We start from the raw sequence: 23,141 nt of genomic DNA, 5'->3' as shown, positions 1-23,141 counted from the left end.
CGACGCACAGTCTAAAAAAGTTGTAGACTTCAAAAAGTTTGTTCAAAGAATGAAATTATTTTGCCTTCGGGTAGTTGAAGTGGGAGTATAGGCAAGAGACATGCCATAGCCCACACAGCAGGTCGAGTCAAAAGTCTTCCAGCAGATTCCAAAAGTGTGATATATGTTAATGAAGATATGTCAAACAAACCTCACATGTATTTTTGTTTTAACTGTGTTCAAAATGCATTTGTCTTCTTTTGATGAATAATGATCAGGCAGGTTTTTATATATTACTTTTGTAAGAGAATACTCAGAGCATGGATTTGTGAGAGGAAATTATGTGGCTAGTTTTGAGTGTGCAGAAATGTTATAACTGGAGCAAAAATGTAGCATATTTAATGTGAACAGTGGCACATCTTCAAGTTTAAAAACCAGCAGCATCAGAATGGGTCGGTGTAATGAAACTAGCTTTAGTCGACAAGATCAGAGTTTTAGAAGAGTCCCTGAATGAACAAGTGCACTGAGATCTAATTAGTGCTGAAGTGGACCTGATAGAGAGTCCACTCACATTGTGAATTCACTTAGATTAGCATGTACCCAAGCAGACTATAAAAGACGACTACAAGGTTCAGGTTTGTGTTTGACGTGACACACTGGAACACAGCCATCCAGATGATTTTAAAACTGTCTCATTCTTTCTCCTCAGCTCGCTTTGCTCCTTACAAACCGGTGGACATCATGCTCAAGCCGTTACTGTTCGAGGTGCCCAGCATCACCACAGACTCCGTTTTCGTGGGCAGAGATTGGCTCTTTCAGCAGCTGGAAGATGTCCTGAAGGCCAGCGAGTCCACGGAGAACCAAGGCACTGTAGTTGTGGGCAGCGTGGGTTACGGAAAGACGGCCATTATCTCCCGGCTAGTGGCACTGAGCTGCCACGGCGGCCGCATGCGTCAGATCGCCTCCAACAGTCCCAGTGCCTCCCCAAAAAGTAATCAATTTTTTAGGATTTGCCTTTGGATGTCAGGACTACTTTTGGTTCATGTTTTATGTTCTGTGTTTTTATTTTAGTTTGCAGAGTTTGAAAGTCAAGTAAGGATACATCTGACAATATAAATCAAATCTTATCTACCACTGCGAGCTAAAATGAAGCTTGATCTAACAGGGAACCTCAAAATAAATTTTTCTCATATGTCAATTAACAAATGAAGCAAATTAAGTTCAAATGACATTCTTTATTTGTAAACAGATTTGCTTATGATTATTTCATTTCTTCAGGTGGACAAAGCACAGAACTTCCCCTCAGCCAACCACCACAGCCCACTCCACCATCCAGTGCTACCAACACCCTGAGGACCAACAGCTGCCCCGGGACCCCTGAGATGCAGCGGCGTAGGGAGGAGGCTGTCAGACGCCTGGCTGCTAAGGTACAAAGTTGGCCAATACTTTCAAGAAAAATTTAAGTTGGGGTGCGGGTGACCTAGAGGTCTAAGCGCCCCACATATAGAGGCTACAGTCCTCGTCGCAGGGGTCGCTGATTCGATTCCCAGCTGGTCAACCATTTCCTGCATGTCTTCCCCCGCTCTCTACTCCCCACATTTCCTGTCTTTCTTCAGCTGTCCTCTCAAATAAAGGTTCAGAACAACCTGAAAGAAGGAGAAATTTAAACTCTTCAGTAATCCTCAAAAATCCTTAAGACCTTTATTATTATGTCAGTCAGCTACATAAAGCAATTTGTCATCTCAGTGCAAATGATTTATACAAATGCTGAGTTTTCTGCTGCCAAAGGTTTGTGTAAGAAGTCTTCTTTTTCATGTGGTATTTGTATTGCAGCTCCTCCTGTGTGTTCCTGCCACTGATGCACTTTCTTATTAGAGAGATATCATGGTTGTGTAGAGCTGCTTTTAGTATGTATGAGATGCACCGCAGAAACCTGACACCGGCTCTGCTCAGTTGATTTATGTTGTTTGTGTGCGATTTATGACTCTTTATGTTCATTTATTTGATATGCAGACAATGAAATATGGACGGTCTTCACCCATCTGCTGAGATAATGAAAGACAGTCCTGCCATTGGTCTTTCAGAGACCTTTAATATTGCAGGCTTGTTTGATTTGAGAGGCAGTGTGCTTAGTTTAAGACTTGGCCATGAAACGCAAGTTCAATATTAATGTCCACAGCAGCTCAGTGCTGCAGTATGACTGTGAGGACGGGGGGGAGATGGAGAACTCTGGCTCAGGTGTTTAGCATGTCCTTTCAGCTCAAAGTTGGACGGCATTTGCTTTGTGTTAAAAACTTCAGCAGCATCTTATCCTGTGCTGCCATGGAAACAAAATAAAGATAATGTCAGCATTAATGAACTAAATATCAAACTTTCTTCTGCATAATGAGGATATCAAGTAACAATTGAATGAAGCAAATTATAAATTAATCCCTGACCTCTTAGTTTTCGACAAAGTGAAAGGTTGTTTCGATCAAATCACTTAAATTAAAGCTCTATCATTACTGTCAAGTAAAACAAGCAAACAGAATTTTTTAATTTCCTTTTTTAAATGGCAAGTGAAACAGTGACACAGATTCAGCCTTCCAATTTAACAAACAGGACCATATTTCTGCAGCAGTTTTAGTCAAAATTGTTAACACTGCACCTGTCAGAGCTGTTCTCTTCTCAGTATACTTTTTAGGTGCATTTCGACCAAGAGTTCCGGGGTCTTTTGGCCCCCAGAACTATTCTCCCTGGAACTAAAGGTTCCTGTCCCCCCATGTTGTCTGCGTTTCGACTGTGGGCTGAAGTCCCGGGTAGATTGTGCAAATCAGGCCAGTGACGTATGGAGAAAAAAAATTATATTAAATAATATTTTGAAATCTTAATAAAAAACTAAACTAATATGCATTCCCAGGAACTCCCTCTGTGTTTCAACAACTATGTAAACTCCACAAACACTGTTACGTTCAGCTGAAAGTCCCAGGACCTTTGAAAAGTACTACCCCCCAAGCAGGGGCTTTTCAGGGGGGAGATTATCTACCCCTGAACTAAATTTAGACCCTAGTTCCTCCGGTTGAAACGCACGTAGTTCCGGGGTAAAGTCCCTAGTTCCGGGGTAAAGTTCTTGCGGTCGAAAAACGCCTTTTCACTTGTTTGAATTTCTGCACCAAACAGTTTTTTGTTGTTATAAATGTTGTATTAGCCCAATATTTTGGGATGTAGCAACTAAAATATGCCAAAAAAGTGTGTTTTATCAATAAGCTCATTGACTTAGCCTACATGTGTTTTCATACATCAGCACTAACCTAAATTCTCAGGGGCATTCAGTACCTTGCAGTTCTCTGCCTGCTCAGAGTTTTAAAAAGATGGGCCAACGATGCTTCATTATGGATTCACAGCGCCTTTCATTCTGAATACCTTTTTTGATGGGTGGTTGTTAGCTCTTTGATGGGTGACACAGCTGTCTAATGGGACTCATGTCATTGATCTTACTTTTGTCCTCATTCTCAATGTTACTTATCACATCCTGGTGTTCCTATTACGGCTTTATATCTCTTTGCGTGTCACGGATGCCTCCTTAATAGTGAAATGGGGCACGAGACAACCAAGCATCACTTTGCATCCACCACTGGGAACGCTAAGGTTTGTGCTTCAGACAGCTGACTTTAGGCCACTGAGACTCATCTAAATGTCTATGAAGCCCAAGCAATATCCCTCAAGCCAATTATTGTGTAAAGTGTTTCCAACAGGCGCCCTCCCAGGGGCTCTGTTCCTGTGATGTGTGAATACTGATGCAACAGCGAGCAGCTTCTGACAAATTCAGTCAGTTCTTTTAAATCATTTTTAATCAAGCCTTCTCATAACAGAAAGTGAGACCATCACATTTTATGGTTAATTGCACGTTTTTATGTCAAACGGGACGAGTACAAAGCTTTGTTTGTAAAATTAAATTCATTGTTGTACTCATAGATGAACACTGCAGGTGCACTGCAGAGTATTGCATCATCATTTTTTGAGACTCGTAATGCTCATTGAGGAGGCTGTAGTTTGCCTGGCTTGTGTACCGTCACTGCAGTCTCTTTGTCGGGCGGCTGTCCAAGGTATTTTATTTATACAAACAGCAGCAACTTTGATTTACTTTATTTACTGAACATAACTTTGCATCTTTCTTCTGTTGAACAAAACTTTCAGCTTGTGTGTCATAAAACACGAGAATCTGTTTCTTACACCTGTCATACTGTGTGCTTTAAAGGAAACATCACTGCCTTGTTCCCTGTCTGCAACACAATAATTAGAAGTTGAGCCAATAGGCTTACAGAAGAAGTTGTGCATATTTCAGCTAACCAAACCCCCCACTGCATTGTAATACATGCTCTTTTGAACGGCTCTATTAATCAGTTGCTGTCTTACTGTTCTATGATTTAATTTACCTCCAATAGTCTTACTTTTGCATTTTTATGATGATACATACAGCAACTTGAATTCCAAAGTGTTTTGTGTCAATCCTTCGCTGTTGTTTTATTAACTTATAGAAACTTACCATCATTAATTGCCCCCGCTGCTGTGTCGAGTTTAAACCAATTATTCACTGACTACCTTCCTGAGATTTTCACATTAGCTTTGCAGAGCCTCACATTACTTGGTCTCTTTGTGTCGAGTTCGGTGTGAAGACAACTCATTGAAAAATGCCACAGACAAAGCCTCCACCTCAGGCTTTTGTTCCACCTAAATTGCAATCACTTGTATGACTCACAGACCCGTTTGAGCATTGGCGTCACGAAGCAGTGGATTGTTGTAGAAAGTTTAGGGTTCTATTGTTGCAGGCTAGACCAACCTTGTTTCAAAACTTCAAATCACTGTCAACACCTTTTTATTTCAGTGACATTGGAGTTCATTTTAATTATCAGCTAGTTTACGCCCACATATAAGCCTGGACCCATTACGGTAGTTCCCAGAAGTAATAACATTACAGCTCAATATAAAGTTGTATAATAAATAAATATACCGTGAGGATTTCAGTCAAACAAGCCAGAACGACTATGACAAACAAGTTTTGTTCATGTGGTTTGTATTTTCTTATAGAAATATAGATACACTTTCAAAGTAACTACAGAAGGATTAAGGTGAAAGTAGACTTAAGTTAGTACATTTTCCAGAAGGTGGTCATCAACACTGTTGATAGATTAACAGGCAGCAGAGTCCTGCGGAGGAATAGGTCAACCGGTTCCTCCTCCTGCTGCCCAAGGAAGTGTGTCAGCTCCTCCAGGTTGGACTGTAATTAGAGCAGAGTCAAACATCCCCAGGGCATCTCTCTCTTTCCTTCTTCTTCATCCCTGTTCCTCCTTTTTCCCTGTAAATCAGACCTCCTTTGAACACTGCAGTACTCTTTTCACACACACACAAGATCCTTCTTTTAGTCGTCCATCTGGGATCCACCTCGTCCTTTTATAGTAGAGTTTATCTGAGGTGGTCAGCCATCGCCCAGTTACCTCATCATCTCCTCTTTGTGGGATAGCATGGATTGATTCATATTGGATTTGATGAAGGGATGATGAAATGTGGCTCTTTGGGGGCACAACTAAATTCAACACTTTTATCTGTAATTGTATCGTAGTTTGTTATTTGGTCATTAAATCTTTAAAATGTTTGCAAATGCTTTTAGGTCACTGAATGTTCCCATCTTTGCATTTATTTAATAGCTAAAGCCAAAATGTATTTACTTTTCTTTAAGTTCTACTTTTTGGGCATTTTTGCCTTTACTGATAGGACAGCCGCAGAGAGACAGGAAATGTGGGGCGTACAGAGCTTGGGAAGACATGCAGCAAATGGTCAGGGCCGGGAGTTAAACTCACAACCTCTGTGCTGAAGACTATATAGTCTGTATATGGGCACTTAGACCGCTAGGCCACCAGCGCCCCTCCAAATGTATTTACACAGCTAGTGTATGATTGTTTCTAATTCATTTGGAGTGTGCAATAACCCTAAATCCATCTGTTCTGTCTGTTCCTTGTGTGTTTCAGGTGGTGGCATACCACTACTGCCAGGCTGATAACACATACACTTGCCTGGTACCAGAGTTTGTACATAGTATAGCTGCCCTGCTGTGCAGAGCACACCAGCTCAGTGCATACCGGGAGCTGCTGCTGAAAGAGCCCAACCTGCAGAGCATGCTCAGTCTGCGCTCCTGTGTGCAGGACCCCATGGCTGCTTTCCGAAGGGGGGTTCTTGAGCCACTGGCCAACCTACGTAAAGGTAAAAAAAAATCACACCATGGTATAAATTATTACATTTAGTGCTGGGCGATAATTCGATAACGATAATTATTGCAATATAATTATTCTAGATATAAATATAAAACATTTTCGATATAAATTCAATATAAATAAACATGTAATTACAACCCCGGCCACTTCAAATGGAGGGGGCGCTAATGAGCCTTAAACGCTAGTTGCCTCCAGGTTACCACCCAACATTTGACAGGAGAAGATGGCATTGAACAGCCAATCATGTCGCGGGGTGAGGGTAGGCGGGGCTTAAAGACGCTTGGAGCTGAATGTAACACAGCGGCACGAAAGAAAACTCCAAACCTACCAGCTCAAAGCAGAGTCGTTAGTCTGACACTGAGCTGACTCTGCGGTAACTATTAACTTAATACACTTCATTAAATATACTTATAGGATGTGGGTCAAGGAAGAGCACAGAGACAACTTCTGCTGTTCTTTCAAACATGTTTAATGTCCACCACGACCGTAGGACAACCGAACACCGAACGACTGCGATGAATTCACTGTACTGTGGGTAACAATATCACCCTGCCTGTAACCCTTAGTAATCTTAAAGGGGAGAGCACAACTTAAAACAGTACTCTATAAACTGATACACAGAACACCATTTGATATATTTTTGTTGTAAATGTAAATCAAATCATGCAAATAACCTCAATCTGAGAAAAATAAGAATCTACAAACTAAAACTTCACAAAAATCTAATTTTACACAAAAGACCTGCTTCCTGTTTGCACTGTCAAAAAGATGGATTCAAGAAGTTTATCAGAAAACTAAATCCCGATGCAAACTACCAAACTGTCTGTTTTCTTCAACTTTCACTCAGGACCAAAAATCTGCATTTAAATTTAAATGAAATAATGATTTGATATTTATCGTGAAATTATCGATATCGACTGATGTGAAATATTTTATCGTGATAACATAATTTTCAATATCACTCAACCCTAATTACATTTGTAGACTTCCTCTTTGGAGCCTGAATTTGCTGAATTTGTATTCTTTGATAAATGCATTTTACTCCACAGTTCTCTGGGAAACATAAAAATGGAAGCAATTCTGTAAACGCCAAAGTGGTTAGAAGGACTGACAGGCATACTAATCATTTGTGCGTATGTGACTGAACTGTACTTGTCTTTAAATAGCAGTCAGCAAATGTTGATTTACAGAAACATAAGTGGAGTTTAAAACGAAATCTCTGACCAAAACTAATAATAAGATTTGATAACTCAAATGTAGAGCTAGAATAATGGATCAGGGTCATTATGAACCCTACTTTCTCCAAATACTTTTCCTCGTCATCATTTCTGTATCATTTAAGTTTATTTTAACCAAATAGGTATAATGCCCTGATGGCAAGACATTGAAGTCTTACATTCCAGGAATTCAATTTACTGCATTCAAACAAAGCACCTGTCTGCATACTTCATGTATCCAAGTTAGTTGAGCCAATGTTGTCATGCATTGCATCTCCCTGCTAACATCTTACCTTTGTTGGGTTTTTATTTTTGTGTTCCCAGAGCGGAGGATTCCTGAGGAAGACCACATCATCTTAATAGACGGACTAAACGAAGCTGAGTTCCACAAACCCGACTACGGAGACACCATCGCTTCTTTATCACAAAGATCATTACCAAGTTCCCGCCCTGGCTTAAAGTGGTGGTCACTGTCCGAGTCAATTTACTGGTAAGATGAACTCAGTGATCAAAAACAGTAAATCTCATGTGTTGAGCTTGTGTTGTTTATATTGTTACTGTAATCTGAGAAGAAAGCATCTTTCAGACTCGAGTGTAGAATAAAACAGAAACCTTAAGTCCAATCTCCTGACACGTCTCGAGTCTCTCACTGATCCACGTCAAAGCTTGTGGATTTTGACAAGTGTGAAAGTTGAAAGGTTTTCCTCAGCTGTTCCACCTTGTCATACTCTGCTCTCTGCTGAGTGATTTTTAAGCTTATTGAGGAACATTCAACAGGACTGGAAATATCTGTGACCCAGGAATCAGAACTGCATGACAGTATAGGAGCAGTCATTCACTCTGAGTCGACTAGCTCGGGGAAAAAGTGACAGTGGTTGACTAGTTACAGAGATGTGCTCGGCTGGGCATTGAACTCACACTGTGGAGAGCTGAGGCTTTGACATGCCTGAAGTGTCACACGATGGCTGATTTTCTTTGTTGGGACAAACTGTGAGCCTGGGATAATAATGTGAAAGCTGACTGACTGAAAGCCAGAATCCAGTTATTAATGCACAGGCAGAAGCCATGCAGAGGTAGAGACCATCAGTATGCAATGCACTTCAAACCATATTCATTTGTTTTTATCCTGCAACAGTGAGGCAGAATTATTATTCGCTTCATGCAGAGTTTCTCTGGATGTGCTAAATCAATATATTGTAACTCTGACATTTGTATTCTGCCTTTATTCATTCACCTCTACTTGTTTTTAGGATGAATTTATGATGTTGAAAGTTTTTATTGAATGCTGACAGCTGACTGCACAAAATGCAGTTCACTTACACACTGCTGTCAAAGTGAATGTCTCTGATTGATGCGCGAAGGCAGTTTTTAACGGAGGTGAATTTACATGTCATAATGTTGGAGAGAGTAGAGGATAAAAAGGATGAATCATTCAATAGAAGCCACTAAAAATACTGCTCACTTTGCAACCACGGCATCACATTTGTGCATACAAGTGTTATGGAAATGTCACAGTTTTGTTTTGCACTTTGAGCAAACAAATAGGTTTTCACCCTGGAGGACAGGTCTCAAAGATTTCAGCCTTTGCTTGCCAGACTAATATCTGCTGTATCTGTGTGGTGTTGCTTGCACTTCACCCACCTCAGGGATTAGGATCAGTGACTCTGTGCATGTGTGGATACATGTGCTTGTGTATTTGTGTGTGTTTACTGTACCTTGTCATGATGAAGGAGAGAGAAGTGTGATATCACAGAGGCAATGTTTCTTTAGCCTGAGACAGGCTGTGGATTGGAGGATTAAGGTGCATTGATTTCTCCAAGCCGCAGGACATAGATTGAAATGTGAGCTCAGGCTCAGGCCTTTGCTAGAAGTGTCACTGCCCCCCCTCCTATCACCTCCACCACCATCCAATCCATCCAATCCATCCCCTGCCTCTTAATACTCACTTTCCAGTCTTGTATTTGTCACAGCCACATTTCAAACAGTAAGTGTCTGCTTTGGCCTGATGGCTGAGCGTGTTTGCTCCTCTGCTGCTCAAAAACTGTGCTGATAGTAGAAGGCTTTTTTTTAAATGACAGGTGTCTGAACATGAGAAATGCTGTCAATGATGACTCCTCTTTTGTCTGCCTGTAATAAGTAAAACAGTTTATTTTGGGATGCTAGCCAGAGAATGACTCATTTTTATGCAGGATTTGAGATTACACTGAAGCTTTTTTTTGTTAAAGCTCCTATGAGGAGTTTTTAGCTGGTTATGAAACATGCTTAAATTAATACTGATGCTTTGTATGACATGACAAAGCAGACAAGATCACCAGGAGGACGAGTCATTCTTTCTATAAAGTTGTATTTGATGCCCGCTCTGCTGTTGGCTCAGTGTTAGACGAGATAATTAACAGCATTCAGACCGAACGTGTCTTTGTGTACATGTTCCAGGCAAAGTTTCACAGTGGGTGACAAGTTCACTTCAAAAAGAAACAGGAGGAGTGGATTCAGGATACAACACCTCTGCATGTACAGGACTAATCAGTTTGTCCACAGGGTCCTCTAAAATGGACACAAAGTGAAAGTACCTCACAGGAGCTTTAGTATAGTGGGCAAAGTGTCGGGAAAGTGACCTTGAGTGCTTTGAAAAGGCGCTTCTAAATAAATGTATTATATTATTATTATTATTATTATTATTATTATTATTATTAAGGAGAAATAAATAAAACTATGATGTATAATATGCCTGGGGTTGCAAAATTCCATGAATTTTACAGTTGGAAACTTTCCATGGGAATTAACAGGATTTTATGGGAATAAACGGGAATAAACCAGGAATTTACTAAATTGAAGGTTGGCTCTTAATAGGGAACTTAAATATAGTTGGGGAAAATATATTTTAGCATAATCCTGACTAACACAATCAGATCCCATGCAAGTAAAGTTGAATATCTATACTGTTCCTCAATCACATTAACATAGCACACTGCTTACTGCAAGGCTATAGACCACGCCCCCTACATGCACTTAGCATTCCTCCATCACATGCACAGATGATTTCTAGAATCCTGCAGAGGCTAGGTTTGAGAAGCTTGAGGGAAGATGCTTTTTTATTTGCATGTTGAATGAGACTTTTTTGGAGGGAGAGTGGCTCTTTTCATTTAACATTTCTAATGGGACTTTGTTGGGATTGCATTTTTGTTAATTTTTGGATGAGTAATATTTAACTCAACATTCATGTTTTTGTTCTTCAATGAAAGAATTGATTGTTCAATAAAACATTTAACACTTGATAAAGTTCTACTTACAAATACATCTGTTTTAATTATTTTGGATGGATTTCTGCTTATAACAAAACAAATATTTATGCTTGGATATGACACCTTTCCATTAGATTACCCTCAATTCCCATTAATTCCTATAAATTCCCATGGAAAGTTTCCAATTTGGAATATTTCCAAAATTCCCCAGCTTAACCTCCCATGGAAAGTTACTGGAAACTTTCTGGAAATTTACCATACATTTTCCACCCCTTTACAACCCTAAATATGCCACTCACTGTCTTTACTTTGTCTCTTCCATAGGAGATCACCAGCCTTCTGCCCTTCTCCAAGATCTCCCTGGATGACTTTACAGACAACAAAGAGATAAGCAGCGACCTCAACGCCTACATCCAGTACCGAATCAATGGCAGCAAGGATATCATGAACAACATTAGCCTGAATGGCAAAGCCGACCCTATCACAGTAGGCAAGCTCAGCAGCCACCTGATCTCCCGCAGTCAGGGTTCCTACCTGTACCTCAAACTGACCCTGGATCTGTTTGAGAGAGGCCACCTGGTGATCAAGAGTTCCAGCTACAAAGTGGTGCCGGTCTCTCTGGCTGAGCTCTACCAGCTGCAGTGCAACATGAAGTTCATGACCAATTCAGCCTTCGAGCGCTCTCTGCCCATCCTTAATGTGTCGCTCGCCTCCCTGCACCCCATGACTGACGAACAGCTGTTCCAGGCCATCAACGCCGGTTTCATGCAAGGGGAGCTACCATGGGAGGATTTCCAACAACGCATGGAGCTGCTCTCATGCTTCCTCATCAAACGGCGGGATAAGACGCGCATGTTCTGCCATCCCTCTTTCAGGGAGTGGCTGGTGTGGAGAGCTGACGGAGAGAGTACTGACTTCCTCTGTGATCCCAGGTCAGTCCTCTGCTTGTAAGCAAATGCAGCAACTCAGCAGCTCTCCCCTCGGGAAGGACTGGGTTGTACTATTAAAGCATGGCTACTAAGAAAAGTGCATCAAGAAAATACACTTGCAACATATACAAAATGAAGCTCAAAAATCTGTAGGGAAGAAGGATAATTAAATATTTGCTCTTTGAGTGCCAGCAATATGCACACCAGACGGCACTCTCATGTCTGATAAACAACCATCATTACTTTTCAGAGTGGTTTTAAATTAGTTGCTAATAGTATGAGTCATGACCATCACTTTGCATGAGAAGTAAATACGACAGACAGCAAGTAGACTGTCCTCATCAAGCAGCGTGCCGCGTGACTCACGTCTGAGTCAGAGGAAACTGAGCCTGAGATGTTCCTGGGATTTGTTTAAATCACAAGAAGCCCTTTATTTCAAATGCTGTTGCTAATGGAGGGTGTTAGAAGTCATTCATCCTGAATGTTTGCAGTCATGTGAAGCTACTGTGCACTGCACACAAGTTAGAATGCATTTCCAAGACTTGAAAATTGATCATTGTTTCCCTCCATGCCCTTCTTGCCCTGTGAAGACAGGCTTATCTGCTTTAGTGGTGCTACCTAATTGTAATTCTGGAGCCCTCCCTCGGACACATCAGAGGCTTCAGTCATTCACACTTAATAAATTGGATGATGTCACTCTGGCTCACTTTTTTCCCCCCTCCCTGTTTGCTTGTCAGTATCACCTCTGCGCTCACAGCAGTGTTTCTTAAATGGACCCGAGCCCAGCTTCATATTCTGGTCATTCACAGCCCTCCAACTCTGTCATTAAAGAAAGACAAAGGCTCAGAGTCTGGCACAGAGAACGCACATGCAGACAAAAGCCTGCTGCAACTGCCTGCTCTGTTTGTGCCTGGGCATGACGAGAGAGAATTTATAACGTGATCAAAGTGATCTGCAATCATGCATGTCCTTTTAATGAATTCTGCATTAATTAACAGCAGAGAGTCTGAGTGAGGGAAGGAAAAGAAAAACCCAGGGGTTTAACACTAGCTTCCAACCTTCAGCGGGGCATTGCTCAGCATTTATACACTACCTTATTTGCACAGACACAGATTGAATGGGTTACTATGACAATGCCAAGGGCTTTCATGACTGAAATAAATCAGTAGTTTCATGATAGAGCAGGCAGATAAACAGCAGATCGTTACCATCTAAAGTCCATGCTGTTTACTTCCACACTACAACTTCTGTCTTCTAACTACCTGTTGTCACACTAGTTGTACTTACTTCGTCTGATTTACATCAAAATACCCTTTGTGTTGTTTTCCAACCTCAGGACCGGCCACGCTCTCATGGCCTTCATGCTGTCCCGCCAAGAGGGGAAACTGAATCGTCAGCAGACCATGGAACTGGGACATCACATCCTCAAAGCACACATCTTCAAGGTACAACTATGAGGCCTCTACATACTCTCCACATTCATCTTAGGTTATAGTCAGTCTTCTGTTGAACGTCCACGCAGTTCACTGTGTCATTTATGTGTCATGTGAGGGTAGTTCACCCAAGGATAAGCCACGGGGATGTGAAGAGAAACAGTGGCAGCTTGTGCAGCTCAGGTTCAGTGACTTGACGAATGTGTGTTTTTTTGCATTCACATATGCATTAGCTTGTGTGTGTGTTTTGTGTGTTTGTGTGTGCAGGGCTTGAGTAAGAAAACAGGTGTGTCATCCAGTGTGCTGCAGGCTCTTTGGATAAGCTGCAGCGCTGACGGCCTTTCTGCAGCCCTGGCCTCCCTGAGGAATCTTTACACACCAAACGTCAAGGTAACACATTCTCCCACTCTTGTTTGTCCCTTTGACCTAAGACTGGCAACATACTGGGTATCATTTTAAAAAACGAAACATTTACCCAGGTCAGCTTCTTCATCCAAACACACCACAGATGTCATACCAGCTTAAATGAAACCTCTCTCTTGTTGTTGGTCAAGATAGGCAATTAAAGACATCCTGAATAATCTGGCAGCTTGTAATGGGCTCTTCCTTTTTTCCTTGATTAAGATCGTAAGTCCAACTACTTAATTAACCAACAAATAATCAACTTGATGATTAAAAAAGTTTCCCCAAAACTGTGATTGGGACATCTGTCTTCCTTTAATCTCTTTCTTTAATTTCTTTAGAATTTCACAGATTGTAATTAAGTTGTGATTTACTATAAATGTCACAGCCTGTTCCTTAAACCTCACCATGGGGAGTGTGAGCACATCATAAACCAGCATTGGAGATCAACTTAAAAAAAAGATGGATTAAGTTTAAAGATTATCTGCCTATACTGATGTATGTTGTTCTCGTAGATTACTCTGTCCACACACTTCTCTTATCAACAAGCTTCTCCTCTGGACTGTCCTCGTTTTCCTGTTGAATCAGTCTCAGCTTTTGATTTCTGTTATATTGCACTGCAAAAACTGAAATCTAAGTAAGATTGAATATCTCAGATAAGGGTGAAATTTGCTTATTTTTTGCCTGATAAGATTTTGCAGTTTTTATGTTAGAGTGTTTCACTTGTTTTGAGTGTTTTGGTCCTAAATGATCTCGGTAAGATATTACAGCTAGTTACTGAGATTTTATGACCTATGTTGAGTAATACATGCTTGAAACTAGAATATCAACTGTTACAAAGCTGCTTCATCAACACTCAGAAGTATAAAACTGCTTTTTCAAAGTAATAATTTCTTATTTCAAACATGATATAAGAGATCATGACTTTGACACAACTGTATCTCTTCACACAATTAAAAAAATGACAGCCAAATGTAATCCACTGTTTTATTTTCAATGAAACAATAGAAAATATGTGCTTCTTTATATTAGAGCAGTTGGCAGTGGCAAAGTACTGTAAACTGACACTTAATATTTAAACATTTAACATTTCAACCAAACCTGTGGCCTCTTTCTTGCATGTCATTCTCCCACTCTCTCCCACTTCTTGCGCTATCTACTGTCCTCTCCTCTATAAATAAAAAGTGTAAAAGCCTCCCCCAAAAAAACATAAAAAGATAATGGCATTAGCATTTACTTAATATAAGATATTTTTCAACACATTGAGAAAATAATTCTGTTTTTTTATTTCTATCAAGAAAAATGCACTAACTAGTAAAAATACACTAATTGTAAGGTACTGTGTAAGTGTACTTGTTTCCTCATACTTCACAAGCTTTGCAATAATCCAGATTTTCTCACAGCAACCTATATTGTTTATGCAGTTTGTGTTATTTATAGTATGAGTTATTTCTCTTGTTATGGGCATGGTAACGACAGAATACATCAGAGCATGTTCAGGAAAATGTTAGCTCTGTTTCGTAAGCGTACACCGCTCAGTTATAACACTATGGCCACTGACAGGCGAAGTGAATAACACTCATTATCTCGATACAATGGCACCTGTCTGTGGGGGGGATATGTTAGGCAGCAAGTGAACATTTTGTCATCAAATGTGATGTGTTGGAAGCATTAAAGATGTGCAGTTGTGGGGATGTGAACCACTTTGACAGGGGGCTAAATTGTAATGGCTAGATGACTGGGTCAGAGCATCTCTAAAAAACTGCAGCTGTTGTTGGGTTCTGTTGTGGTCAGTACCATGAAAAAGGGTTAAAGGAAGGAAAACTGGTGATGTGGGGACAGGGTTGTGAGCAGCCATGGCTCATTGTTGCACATGAATAGCAGAGGCTGGCTTGTAGTCAGACAGAGGATGGAGCTGATGGAGCTCAGACAGCTGAAGGTGTTGATTCTGAGAGAGCACACAGTGCAGCACAGTTTACTGCATGTAAAGGGGAGCAGTCACAGACATTCACCATATTAAGCAGGTGGTCATAATGTCAGTAAAAAGTCTATATTGTGTTAGTTTATTGGTTGCACTGGATGCCATCAGCCTGGATACTTATCTGAACACAGGAAGAAAAGAGAGGACAGTATTTGAAAAAAGAAACACACACACACACACAGACACACACAGCTTTCATCTTTGGCAGTTTTTAATATATTTTATGAATTGTGGCTGAATAGTCATTCCAGACTAAAATAGTCAGATGCTTATTTAACACAGTGATAAGCCAATCATTTATCAAATATTGCCCGAGGATATTAATATCTAATACGAGAAACACAGCAAATGAAAAATGTTTGCAGGAAATTGGGTAGTAGATATTGATGAGATGTGTTCCAGGATGAGTAAAATAGGAAACGTGATGAGTTAACAGGTCAGCACAAGATGAATGGAGAAGAGAATATCAATTATTTAACTCCCCACATTATTTATTCAAGTCTTCAGTTCGACTTTTGACTCTTGGGATAGTCTGTTAATGATTTGTTGTCTTTTGAGCTCCATGTTGGGATTCTGCCGTTTCGTGACACCGATTTTTTCGACCACACGCCAAGTTGAATTCAGCCGGCAGTGTCTGCTTTTTGTTTTGTAGGTTTGGAAAAATCATCGGTCTGCTCTAGAAATGCCATCATGTTGACGTTGAATTAGTCTCAAGTTTTCCTCGTCCTCGCTCTCTGTTTGGGAGTCATTTTGTGTTAATGTTATTTTGTGTTAGTGTAACTAAACTCAGGGACCCTTGCAGATTGTCCTTGCTCTCTCCTCAGGGGAAAACAGCTGTTAATTTATTCCACAGTGAATCCAACAAATAACAGAGAATTTCATTTCCTGTTGTCCGCTGCTCATTTGGCTCACTGGTTCAGTTTGACCAAGCATTTATTATTGATTTCCTCATGGTGGAAGAGAATAACACACTTAATAATTGCATTCAGTAGAATGTGACCACTTCATTCAGTGCCTGACCTTTGCTTGATAGAAAATCTCAAGAGTAGGCTGAAGCAGTATGAGCATTTTCACTTGAATGAGCTGGAAGAGGAAAATCAAGTGTATCCCTGATTCTGCTGCTTTTTAAATTTGTCATTGGCCATGCTGTCCATAAATCCTTGAACCTATTAACTGGAAAATGTTTTGCTCTTGAAAAACTGTGTGGCTCCACAATTTGTAGCACAAACTTATTTTGTTAAATCTCTGGTAAAAGCCCTATTTTCAAGATGTCTGTTGTAGGTTTCATATAAGAAACAGTGACTGCATGAGGATTTATATGACCCTCCTAGTAGTGTTAATTTTGGCGGCTATTTTAGATTTAGTCTTAGTCTTTAGACGAAAAAGCCTGTTAGTTTTAGTCACATTTTAGTCTTTTCAGCCCTTTATAGTTTAGTCTAGTTTTAGTCGACGAAAACTCTAAACATTTTAGTCTTTGATTTTTGCCGTAACATCTTCACTCTTTAAATAATTCATGAAGTTGATCAGATGTCTGTATCAGGGTTATACCAAGTGTTAAAATAGTCAACATTTCACTCCTTTAACACTTTTGCTAGTGTAATATCTCAAGATAATTAATTCAGCCTGTCCATACTAAAAAAATCAAAAGAATACATTCTTGATGTGACCACTGTGAATGTATTTTGATCTTCTTGACTCACAGAAAAATGCCATGAATGGACTGAATTGCACATTTACGACGGTCCTTGAATGCACCTGCAGTGACAGGCGCACTGGACAGACAGTCAGTTCACTCTGAAATACATCTGCATCTTTGAACATAGAGTTGATCAAAACTTACTGAAGGTGTCTGATGTACCAAGCTAACACTGAGCCCCTCAGATAATAACTCAGCCTGTCACAGGAATGCATCACTTTTATCTTTGAAGACGCACAGCGGGGGGAAACATGGATTCTTCATGTCCGACGATCCGCCACTAATGTTTTCGTCCCGTCATCGTCTCGTCAACAAAATCAAAACATACATTCGTCAGAGTTTTTATTATCAGTGATTCTCTTTAGCTCGTCTTAGTCTCCTTTTCGTCATGAAAAATTAGTCGTTGACAAACATTTATCGTCGTAATTTCGTTAACAAAATGAACACTACCTCCTTCTTCAAGTTGTTTATGTACAGCATGGCAGCATGTTGTCTTTTTTCTCCACATTTGCAGATTTTGACAACATCTGTCCAAGTCTTTTATATCAGCGGGCTTATATAAAACTACTATTGATTCCAACAGCACCAGCACACAGATTCAGTCACTTAAATAACATGTGTTTAAGACATTTCTCTCTGTTTGTATGTCCTCTGTTCATCAGGTGAGCCGTCTGCTGATGCTGGGTGGTGCAAACGTGAATTACCGCACAGAGGTCTTGAACAACGCGCCCGTGCTCTGCGTCCAGTGCCACCTTGGTCACCTTGAAATCGCCTCTTTGCTGCTTGAGTTTGGGGCCAACGTCAATGTGGTGTCTGAAAACGGCATGAGCTCGCTCTGCTACTCGGCTGCCGCAGGACACTTGAGTCTGGTCATGATGCTCTGCAATAGGGGGGCCACGGTGAGGAAGTCTACATGTCTTGGCCCCCTTTTTGTGATGAAAACGGTCTCAAACCATACTGTGTTTTGGTCCGTCAAAACTTATCTGATTTATCTCCACCAGGTCGATCATGTAGATAAGAGTGGCCAGTGTGCGCTGGTCCATGCTGCCCTCCGAGGACACCCAGAGATTATCCAGTACCTGCTGGAGCTGGAGTGGAGTGCTGAGGGGCAGCAGCAGGACTGCGCTCTGAAGAACAAAGCTCTACAACAGGCTTTGATAGCAGCCTCCAGCATGGGACACACACAGGTCAGACTTACACACACAGATATTTTACTTTTAGTAAGTATTGTACTTTAAGAGTTTTTTGAAGTAGAGGGCAACACCGGGTAAAGAGTGAACACACCTTCTCTTTACTGTTGTTGTCTTTAAATTCAAAGAGTTACTCAGCCTTGTAATGCCAGAAAGAAGGATTTGGGGATCGATCACAGTGCTCTGCCTTCAGCTGCCCAGGTGCAGCACAGGCTCAAGGTTTATTTTGGCTTCCTCATTAGAGACCTGGCTCGTAATAACAGATCTTGGCCCAGCTAGGCTGTCAGACCACAAGTTGAAGGAGACCCCTTTAAAGTCAAAGTATAAATCAGCTCAGACTCACATAACCTCAGACAGTAGCTTCTCCAGTCCACTGGGATTAATTCATAATAATCTGCTCAGAAAACAGACCACAGTCCTTTTGTTATTCTGTTTCAAAATGACTATGTTGTGGGAGCTCTTGGAGGTTTATTTGATATCATATGCTGAAACACTACGCTATTAATCTAAGTTTCTTTTTTGGCAGGTTGTGAGAGGCTTGCTGGCGTTGAATAATGAGCACGCTGTTCAAATTGATAGCCACGACACTCTGTGGGGAGAGACAGGTATGTTTTCATCCATCTCTTTTGCATTACCTCGCTGCCCGGTATCGTCACCTGCTGTTTTTGCATTCTGGACCTGGCTGCTGCAATTGCATGCTGCAGCAGAAGGTCTTGTTTCTCTCCTCTGCACAGCAATGCTCTCTGTTTGATGTAGAGGTCGCTTGACCCGAATGTGTGTGCGTTTTTGTGGACGCTCCAAGTTTTCCTGCGCTTTCTGCTAAAAGCATTACTTATTGTGGGTCATGTGGGTTTCTACTTAAAGTTTGGAGAACACAGCATTTCTCTTGAAAAAATGATTTCCCAACATGCTGCTGGAATCCGGCTACAGTCTGTCTTAAGTTTCCTTTGTTGAGAAACAAAGTTTTCAGGTAGTTGACCACCTATTTAACACATTTCAGCTTACATCAGCCAACATTTAAGAGGTAGAATTATCTCCTTACTAGGGATGCACACAATTAATCGATTATCGATTAATTGTTAAAGAAATTACTCAAAACACGCATTTTTGTTTTTAATTTTCCATCACATGTGACAAACAACATGTGGTCTCATATTACATTCAGCTATCAGGGAGGTGTTTTAAGTTTAAAGCATGTTTCGATGTGAATCAGCTGTTAAAGGTGTTGCGCACAGAGGAGACGCTCAGCTGGCGGCTGCGGCTGTGCGTCAGGTCTCCGCTTTTAAAGAGGATCAATACACAACTGCTGCCAACAACAACACGAAGGTTGACAACTTTAAACAGGACATTTCCACCTTTAGATACAAATGCAACAGACTGGTGGGAATTGCTAGTACGTTATGTTTGCAGATCAGCAACATCAGAGCCGTCTGGGCTTTTCTGACGCTGGACTGATTATGACCCGGTTGTGCTCCCAGCTGACACCTGATCAAATACACACGTTTATTTTACTCAATAAGAACGAGTAGACAGAAAACTGGACACTGTGAGTCTGAAGTACTTTTCTGTTAGTATTATGAGCCTTCACATTATCAGACTATGTCCGCGGAGGATATTTTTATGAGCCTGATCGTTGATAATCAGTGTTAAACATGTTACCTGTATTCAATACTGTCAGTTATATGCATTTTGTTGCTGTAGAAAATATAATTTTGGTGGAAAAAACGGTTTGAAATTGTTTTTCACATAAGAATAATATTTATTTTTTACTGATTAATCAATAATTGATCGTTAACATTTCCAGAAATCGATCACAGACAATACTTCAAATGTAAATCCCTGCTCCTTACTCATCCTGTAAAAGTTGAGTTTAGTTGAATCTATCTGTTTTTCCAAGTAGGTTTACATGGTACTACGTCTTTGCTTTTGCCTGGTTATAGTAAAGCAATGGCAGAGAACATGACACAGTGCTTATCATATGATGATGTTATTGGCCTCTTGGAACCGTGTGAAATTATTTGAGGAAGTGTGCAGGAGTTGGCCGGCAAATGTAGCCTTTCTTCTAGTCATCCTCTCCAAACACCAAGAAATGGTCAATAAAATGTCTCAGCACATCTGCGTCTTTTTCTTGTGACCAATCAGAGTGCTAAAAATACTCTTCCTACACTTTGTAAGTATCAAACACATCATGCTGTGTCAGAGCTGCAGCAGCTCACCTGATGTGTCTCTCATCTTCAATGTGAGCGTCTGCTTTGAGAGGTTTCCTGATCCAGAGGCTATAAATGTTCAGATCACACCCTTTCTTATTTGACAATGCTTGATGTTTTTATTTCTTGAGCAGAATCATACCAGAATAGAATTTAAAAACAAGGATTTTTTTTAATAATAGTCTCTTTGTGTCTGCGAGGCGGCAGGACTTAACTCTAAAAGTTTGTTGTTTCAGGAATGTAGGTCAGCCTATTAGCGGAGAGGCCGTCCACAGTGTGGTTAACTTATGTCCTGCTAAATGACTGCAGGACTTCAGACCTCATTGCAGTCTTTGGGACAAAGAGTCATCCCTGTGGTATAGTCCTATGTGGAACTGCTGCTCTGTTTCCACTGATATGAGCAGAATCTGTGTTCTGCTGCAGTCCCAACACCTGCCTCCCTGTTATTGAAAGCACCATACATTCATCCGAAGCTTTGGGCCTTGTTACTGTGGTACTCTAGAAATGACTACTCCTGAGAATGATAGTTATACCAGCTTCATAAACATTGGAGCCACCTGTGCTGTGACTGCTGCAGTGCTTTACCCTCAGCTCCGTTTACAAAGTGGATGCTAAATTACCCTCCTGAGCGTGCTTCTGTAGTAATGAAATATTAAGTCGCAGGGAGTTATAGAAAGGTGCTGAGTTACGGCTCAACTGACCTGCAGCTAAATGACTCCCAAACCTTTGACACGACCAGGTATTCAAATATTTTTGCCCCCACCTGGCAGTCATTTAACACAAGATCCCCATTCATTTGCTGTCAGTGAAAGTAGGATAGTATTTAGCACAAATCGAGGACATAATTCTTATTTTGTACGCTGGCCTAAAGAAATATTAGTTTTATACTGCATTAGAGATAGAGGTGCAGCATTGTAGGAGTGCTCAAGCCAACAATAAGAAGTGGCTTTGTTCATGTTGGCTGCATGCAAACCGAAGAAATGATTAGTGCTGTGATATTAAATTTCAGTTTCACCTCAAATCCCTTCTCTGCCATTCTGCGCGCAGATTTAATAATCCAGCCCCGGCAGCAGCTTTGATCCAGAGCATACCAAAACCAACAATGCTCCTGAATTATCCCCCTTAGAGCTTGGCCGTTCATTGCTGTCTCTGAAACAACCCTCCGATAACAACCTGTTTTGTGAAGATGTATTTCATATTTAAAATTCAGCAGAATATCACTTGTCTGAGCAAACAGGCCCGCTGTGTCTCCTGTGTTTAAATAGAGGCAGATTGGATAGCACATCTTGGCAAGCTCCAGTTGAAATCCCCTTTTAGGCTGCAAAACTCTTCCTGGTTATGCAAAGAGAGGTAATTTATCTGCAGAGTCGTCATCTTTGTGGTGAACACACACAGTAGCAGGTTTGGCTCAAGGTAGAGACATGTTTGTGTGCTGTACGACAGTAATCTTGTGTAAATTGCATCATTTTCAGGATACATTTTGATGTTTGTATGCCACCGCGCACACAGATGAAGGTGGACCATGCTCTGTCATTTTGCAAGGAGTGAAAAAACATGAATATAAGAATGTAATGATAAATGCAGCAGCCTGAGGGTACTTTTTTGTAGCACTTATATTATTAATGTCAGTTCTTGTCATGGCAAATGACAAGATATTTATTCTACAACAGGCAAGATTCCAAAAACATTCTGACATTGAACATTATTTCTCATGATTTATCTAAGTGCGTGTCATGTTCATGCTGGTGTGGATTTTTTTTCTTCACTCCTCACTTCGAGACTTAAAGCTTGCTGACATTCTCCAGGTAGTTAAATGGCCGTCCACTGCTCTCAACGAGGCTTAAATGCAGTAGAAACTGTATGTAAAGTATTTTCTGCACAAAGCTCTACATGTTTTTTCTTCTCTGCTCACAGAGTGCTAAGTGTCCATGCTGTACAGTAAAAGCACAGTATGAGCTAACAGGCAGCTATTTGTGGCTTCCCTCAGGAGCCTTGGGAAAAGATGCTTTTTATTCTCGCATCAAGTGACAAACACCTGCTTTTAAAAAACAGCACAGTGTTTACTGCTCTCTGATGGACATTCATCTCCATGGCTTTATTTATCAGCACCATTTTAATCCCAACTAGTATGTTTGTTAACAGGGAGTTAAATGTCCTATAAATAAAGACCCGCTCCTATACAAACATTTCAGCAGGGCATTTTGGCTGCAGAATATTTGGCTCCCTTGTTGTCACAAAGTCCTCTCTGACACGAGGGGAAGGTAAATGTAGAAGAAAACTTGTATGCGATTGAATTAGCAAAGTGTGCCTGTGTGCTCTTTTGAAATGTGTTTCTTATGTAATGTAGTGTCTGCTCGGTCCTCAGGCAGAGCAAATCTACCATTTTACAAAAAATCAATGTGTACAGCCTTTTGTAAATAGCCTCTAACATTACTTTCTTGACATTATTTCAAATATGGAATTAAATTCAATTAAGCTATTCATTAATTTAATCCTGAATGGCATCAGAGCTTTGATAATATCAAAAGATTTCAAACTAAGGTTAGCTGTTGTTATTTAGAGCAGGAGTTCTCAAACTTTTTGGAGCCAGGGACCCCTTACAGGTGAGAAAATTGTC

General features: G+C 40.7%; 1 protein-coding gene across 1 annotated transcript in view; it reads left to right on the top strand.

The window, feature by feature from the left end:
* The window catches only part of tanc1b (tetratricopeptide repeat, ankyrin repeat and coiled-coil containing 1b), a 128,998-nt gene that overhangs the window by 96,747 nt on the left and 9,110 nt on the right, over nucleotides 1-23,141 (top strand). Inside the window, 11 exon segments of the mRNA XM_034694453.1 lie at nucleotides 689-970; nucleotides 1,258-1,406; nucleotides 5,985-6,216; nucleotides 7,769-7,858; nucleotides 7,861-7,934; nucleotides 11,011-11,618; nucleotides 12,952-13,060; nucleotides 13,316-13,438; nucleotides 17,790-18,026; nucleotides 18,129-18,314; nucleotides 18,844-18,922. Of these exon segments, the coding sequence (XP_034550344.1) occupies nucleotides 689-970; nucleotides 1,258-1,406; nucleotides 5,985-6,216; nucleotides 7,769-7,858; nucleotides 7,861-7,934; nucleotides 11,011-11,618; nucleotides 12,952-13,060; nucleotides 13,316-13,438; nucleotides 17,790-18,026; nucleotides 18,129-18,314; nucleotides 18,844-18,922 (2,169 nt within the window).

The sequence above is a fragment of the Notolabrus celidotus genome, chromosome 10 (assembly GCF_009762535.1).
Source record: "Notolabrus celidotus isolate fNotCel1 chromosome 10, fNotCel1.pri, whole genome shotgun sequence".
Classification (NCBI taxonomy): Eukaryota; Metazoa; Chordata; class Actinopteri; order Labriformes; family Labridae; genus Notolabrus; species Notolabrus celidotus.
Note: the sequence above shows the minus strand (reverse complement) of the source record. Positions and strands in the feature narration are given on the sequence as shown.